The sequence below is a fragment of the Gavialis gangeticus genome, unplaced genomic scaffold (genome assembly GCF_001723915.1).
Source record: "Gavialis gangeticus isolate Ggan-Ray unplaced genomic scaffold, GavGan_comp1, whole genome shotgun sequence".
NCBI lineage: Eukaryota > Metazoa > Chordata > Crocodylia > Gavialidae > Gavialis > Gavialis gangeticus.
Window position 1 is genome coordinate 15,407,616 of NW_017729003.1, and position 6,631 is coordinate 15,414,246.

General features: G+C 39.3%; 1 protein-coding gene across 1 annotated transcript in view; it reads left to right on the forward strand.

The window, feature by feature from the left end:
• Positions 1-2,183: 2,183 nt before the first annotated feature.
• DNAJC12 (DnaJ heat shock protein family (Hsp40) member C12) overlaps positions 2,184-6,631 on the forward strand; it is a 27,168-nt gene continuing 22,720 nt past the window's right edge. Inside the window, exon 1 of the mRNA XM_019507880.1 lies at positions 2,184-2,424. Within this exon, the coding sequence (XP_019363425.1) occupies positions 2,347-2,424 (78 nt within the window). The 5' untranslated portion in view covers positions 2,184-2,346. The remainder of the gene's footprint in view (positions 2,425-6,631) is intronic.

The following is a 6,631-nucleotide window of genomic DNA, read 5'->3' on the forward strand; positions in this document are numbered from 1 at the left end:
GGGTCAAAGAATACCCTGGGGGGAAAAAATGGGTCCCAGACTGTGCCCTGAGGCAACCAGAGGCTTGGTCCTCCACAGAGATGCTTTGGCAGGCTACCAGAGCATCTCTGTGGTTGGCCCTTTCCCTGTTCCTGAAGTACACGTGCTTGCATGTGTGGATGTGCCCCATGTGTTTTCAAGGATAAAAACTTAAGACTGCAATGATTTCAGCCATTTCCTTGCATTTTCTAGGTTGAGTTTCTTTAAGCCCTGCTGGTTTGAAAACATCTAATGATCTAAGTCAGTGGTCTCCAAACTTTTTTGATTGCACACCCCTATCAGTAAAAAAATTTTTGAGCACGCACCCCCAATATATGTATCTTTATATAAATATAAATAGAAGTTCTAATATTTTCTTCCCACACCCTAATGGATCATCTTGTGCACCCCACTTTGGAAACCACTGATCTAAGTAACTGCTAACTTGTAAGTAATCTGAGTAATCTTTAACTTGTTCTTTTCCTACACTAGGGTATCTGTCCCCCTGTCTTCACTGCTAGCAGTGATTGTCACCTGATAGTTGACCTTTTTATGAAGACTGGAATAAAGAAGGTATTAAACATTTCAGCCTTCTCTAGATTGTCCTTTGTTAGTTTTCCATTCAGTACAGGTTCTACATTTTCCTTGGTTTTATTCTTTCTTCAAATGTATTGAATATGAAATCAATTATAGGTTTGGAAGGGACTTAAAAGGTTAGCTAATTCAACCCTTGCACATATGTGAGAAGTGTCATTTCTAAGCAATCCCAGATAGGTGCATGTCCAGCTTCTTGAAAATATCCAGTGAAGGATATGTTGAAACTTTTCCAGACAATTTGTTTCATTGTCCTACTTTTCTTAGAGCTTTTTTTTTTAAAGATTTAATCTAAATTTGCTTCATTGAAGTTTCAGTCTATTGCCTCAATTTGTCTTGGCTTTCCTTGACTGTTGAGCCTTTCCAAGTATTTTTGTTAAACAAGCAAATACATTTTTCAACTTTTTATGAGAATTTATAGTTGTAATTTTAACACATTTAAATATTTTCAATAATGATATGAGTTGTATATTGTTATTTTGTTATCTTATAGCATTCTTTCTTTTTCTTCTTGTTTTTCCACCATATTTCACTATCTTAATTTATGCTACAGCTGGATATTTTATTATGGCAGATTTCAAACAATAAATCACATGTAGTTAGGTAATAACGTGGGAAAATACTATTTATAGTGTCATAATTAAATGAGTGTGGTTATAAATACAAAAAGTGATTGCAAAAGAATCACTGTTAAGGGGTCAGAAGTAGCCCTAAACTGCTGTCATTGTCATCTTCCACAGATTCATCTAAGTATTTCGATGTTTATTGAAGCATGGGCTATCAGTTTACAAGGTAATTGTGTCCAAAACAAAGTGTATGTAGTAACACATTCACAGCAATTATGTACCCAATCCCCACCCGCAATCCTCATCAGTTTTTAATTCCATTAAAACCTTGGTCTAGAGAGATATTATAATAGGAAGATATTTAACATAAAAGGAAAAGAAGTGTCCAGGCCTCCAGTCCTGGAAGAGCTTGTGCACATACTTAACTTTCTTTTGAGTTCAGAAATAATTTTGATAGTTTGAATTTTGCGGGGTACAAAACTAATGCAGAAAACCCTATAACAAATTCTGTGATCATTAATAATTTCTTTTTGTAGCTTGTGTGGCTTGAGGCAAAGGGTCAGAATTTCACACAGATCTGTTTAAGTCGATGGCAAAACTCCTGTGGACTTCAGTGGGGCTGGAATTTCACTCTTGAAAATTAGCAATCCTGTGGTCTCTGGTTTTTCAATACAAAATGCATATTTTTTCTTTCGAAGTTGGGGCACAAAATTATAATTCAAACAGTGATAGTTTTAGGCCCTAATCTAGCAAAGCACCTAAGTATGTTTTTAAAATGTAGCATATATATTACTCTTGGCAGAATTTAGACCTATCATGACAGTCAGATTTTATTTGGTATCCTGGATGCTTTTCCATTGCAGGCAGATCTCACAGCTGAATGTGTTTATGTGACTTGGAGAACTACAAATCCCAGGGACCACTGCAGTTATAAGACCTGTGCAACCATACTGTCATCATCTAAAGAACCAATGAAAGCAGGGGAATTCAGGAGTCTCATATCACATTTCACAGTATTAAAAAGCGTAGCACACAGCGTAGACCTGACTATCAATAGCACTTTTGCCAGTGTTACCTTTAAGCAAGTGTGTGAGATCTCTAGCGGAAGTTTCTATTTTACACTTGTTGAGTCTCAGCTGTTGAAGAAAACGCTGTTTGCTTAGTCCAAATGGATGTGATTTTGAACTACAGACTAGAGGACATGGAAGATTATTACAGTTTGCTAGGATGTAGTGAACTATCAACGGTAAGACTGTCCTTTTGGCTGTTTACCATGTCAATAATAATTTTGGGTTTTGTGTGTAGGGAGATTTTGAAATTAATTTTAATCTGCATAGATACAAATACTTAGAATGCAATGTGTACCTCCTTTCTTGCCAAGCTATTTTACCTGTTAATACCTTTTCATGTGTTAATCTTAGCAACTGATTTGACCATACTAAAAATTGGGAACATAGCTCATATTAAAGATGCTCTAAAGTTAAAAATAGTGTTTTAGTTCATTAGTTAGTTCAATATGTGATCTTAATATGCATTTTTAAAAACTTGTAAAGTGGTTATTGTCAACTGTCAAGTTATACAAGTATAATAATATTCTTAAAAATGTAGATATGGACCATGCAACTAACATAACAAGTGAGAAAATGTTCTTATCTTCATCAATAAGTAGCAATGCACTTCCATTTCTAAGAGAATTTTATATCACATTTTAGAAAAATGTATCCATTGCTTGGGAGAAAAAAAAAAGAGAAACCCTTTTTTTACAGCATGATACTGTGACTATTAAATATCGACTTTCAAGATTTTTTAGTAGCAGCTACGTGTCTGAACATGCTGTTGAATGATATGTACCAAAACAAGGGTTTCACTACTTCCTAGAGGTATCTATATTAGAGTACTTAATAATTCAAATTCAGTGACAGGTTGAAATTTTAAAAGCATCATTTATGCTGGTGACAGAAGGATAGGGGCTAGGCATTTTTTTTCTTTCCAATATTTCTCCTATAATTAATCTGATAAATATGCATACATTATTTGTTTAGTCAATAAAATTACATGCTCTTGTCTCTATTAATAAAAAAAATTTGGAGATTCTTGATGCACACCAAACTATATTTAATACATTATTAGAAGAAATATAGAATTCTTAACCTGTTATAGAAAGCAATTTTAAATATTTTCTGCTGTGATTTCTTATAAAACATCCCAGAAGAGGGCAGTACTAAAGTTTGTTATTTTTACATTTTTAGCAAGCAAAAAGGATAAACAAAATAAATCTTTTTAAAAATCTTGGCAAGAAATGTATATTCTAAGCACATATTATGCTCTGTGTTTTAAATTACTTTGAAGTGGAAAACAAAATGTAGTAATTGCTTGTTTGATTCCAAAAAGAAATCTGTAAAATATTATGCATAGAAGTAACAGATGTTCTTAAATGATTGTGCATTGTGAGTATGAATTGCACATGTGAGATGATGATTTTGCTGAGTACTGCAATTACTTTCTCATACAAAAAACATTTAATATATTTATAAAACACATTAGAATTTTTTCAACATTTCTAGTATATTTACATATTTCAAAATTGTCACCTTTTATACAGTTTAAATATTTTTAGCAGCATACATATCTGGGCTCCCATTTTTACACATATGCAGAAACAAGCCTACTCATGCAGCTCCCAGTATGACACTTGATCCTGCAAGATGTTGGTTACTCTGGTCCTAATCAAGCAAACATTTAAGCATTTGATTAACTTTATGGATGAGAAGTCCCATTGACTTCAGTGGAACTGAATGCTCTACTGGATTGGGATTAAAGTATTTAGCCTCCTGTAGGATCAAATCTATAAAAAGTAGAGAAATAGTATATGACACCATTTCTGACAGAGCCCATGGTGTTTGATATATTTGCAGGTTTGAGAGAGGGGGGGATAGTCCAATCTATAGCTTTCTACCAAAGGGGATGTTATTTCTGCATAGAGTTATTGGATTCCTTTCTTGGTAAACTTTTGGTATATTTTTTTTAAATTATTTTTTTTTATTAGTGGCTTTCATGGTATTCATGTGCATGTTATATGAACAGTTGAAAATAATTCAATGGCATTTTAAAAATACAATCTGTTGATGTAAATAGCTTAATTTGAAAACCCTTTGTACAGATATTCTTTGGTAACAAAAATATCTTTGTCAAGCACCAAGTTCCAGCAATATGTCTGTAATAAATATATATTTAGGCTTCTTTACATGTGGATTCATATAAAGAAAAAATGAGGGCAGCAATATGAAGTGTAACATTTTTTAAAGTACCATTGTTATCTGTGTGGGTTTTTCAGGCATCTGGGATATCAAAGTCCCCACTCGGCTTTCTCACTTTTAAATTTCTGTGTGTGCTGCCTGGCTGAATGGCACACCTGATATTTAAAGCCTGCAGGCCATGAACCAGTGTGGGGAAAACTTCCTTGGCCTTGATTCCAGCCCTCTCCCCCTCAGGGGTTTGCAATCCCCCCACCCTTGCTGCCCAGGTGGATAGCAGGGGCCACATGTAAAGCCCTGCTGCCCAGGAACTAGGCTTGTGGACAGCTTCCCAAAGTCTTATTTCTGATCCCCTGGTTTTGCAAATCCATCCCTGCTGCTCAGTTGGGACTCTGATATGAAAGTGGGCACAGGACTTATACTGCTGCTTCTTCATAGTACCTAATGCAGAGTAGACTAAGCAATACCACAATCTCTGTGTTCATTCTGCACAGTGGGGACTCCAGTATATGAGGAGCTGGTGGATGCTCCTTCCCTTCCCTGCCTGTCTACAGGAGGGGCAAGAACAGCCTACTCCAGACTGAGGTGATCCTGGTCTTTGAAAAGCATGGGTGTATTCCCCAGAGCTCAACTCCTCTTGGTCCCCAGGAGGACTTAAGCCATGGGGAGGTGTTCATCCATTCTCTTGGGAGAAACTCTTTCTCCCAGAAGCCTTTTCTACCTGCTTGGAGTTGGGCTATTTTTCTCCTAGAACCACCATTTTTTATTCAGGAGAAAGTGTGTAAACACTTGTTCATTTGTGATTTCACAAGTAATGCCGTACTTGCATGTGGCCTGTGTGTGTGTGTGTGTGTGTGTGTGGTGGTGGTGGTGGTGGTAGTGGGGAAGGGTGTAACGAGTCTGGTCCTGGAGTGATGAGGTCTCTTGCCCGATTATCCTCTGGCTTCTAACTCTTTACCCACTAGCTGCTAATGGTCCACCCCCACTGTTATCTTGCCTGTTGTCTTTGATGTTGCAATTTCATGGGGAAGCTGCCCCAGGAGGCAGATATGGGTTCTGGGCTAGGGTCTTTTCTGAGCTGACACCTTTTCTGCCCTTGGCCCACTTTAATTTAGTTGGGTTCCTCTACCCAAGGTCCACTGTACTAGGACTCTGGTCTCTCGGGACTGAGCTCCCATCGTGTCCTCATGGGCTCTGGGCCTGTGCCCCTCTCAGTCTTTGCTACCAGGCACTCAGTCCCCTGGCATGCAACAATCATCCTTATGAAATATTTGGGCTTCTGTTCCATGCAGCCCACTGTGTCCCTGACCCTGGCAGGTCTCTGTGTTGGGTACCCTTATAGCACTCTTGTGACTTCCAGTCTACCCCTTGTAGTCACACTCAGTCCACACCCAGGCTTCCGATATAAAAGTAAATCAAAACATGAGCCCCTGCTCCCAAACATAAAAGTTTTTGATCAGGGTTAACCTCACCCTATGGTAGTCCCAACACAGAGGCTTAAAGCACTTATCTCTTGCAGCTTGAAGTGCAGTTTCTTCCACCCTTCTGTCTCCATTTGCAGGTAGCCCAAACTGGCTTCTCCCCTGGAGCTGTCTCCTGTAGATGCTATGGCCAGATTGCCTCTTCTGGGCCAGGCCCTGGCGTTATGATCCTATCCTTGGGTCAGCTGACCCTCCACTTCCATCCCAATCACTGCCTGTACCTGGAGCAGGCAACCCTTTTCTTTAAGGCCCCCTTTGCCATTATGGGTGCATCCACACATGCAAGCACATGTGCTCGCAGCAGCTCAAATAGAAGCAGTGCAAATTTGAGCCGGGGCTTTTTGCTTCAGTGAATGTGCTTGAACATGCACTTTGGTGTGGAGCAAATTGTGCCACCTGGGGCAAAAACCCTACCTGGCTCCTCCCGGATCTGCAGCCAGGGGGAGCTAGAGCCCAGGGCCAGCACCTGTGTTGTCCCCAGCAGGATAAAAAGACTCCCTGTCCTGGACTCAGCAGTGTAAAAAGCTGCCCTGGCAAGTAGCTCAGGGCTACTCGCTCTCAGGAGCTTCTGGGGCCTGGCCAATTGGTACCTAGGGACATTACCCCTGGTATCAGCTGGACTGCTGAAGTAGCCCTGAGAGTTCCCTGCACCCTCTACCCACTGCATCAGTCTGGCAGTGGGGGCTGCTGCCTGGCTGTGACCTGCTGTGCACCTGCC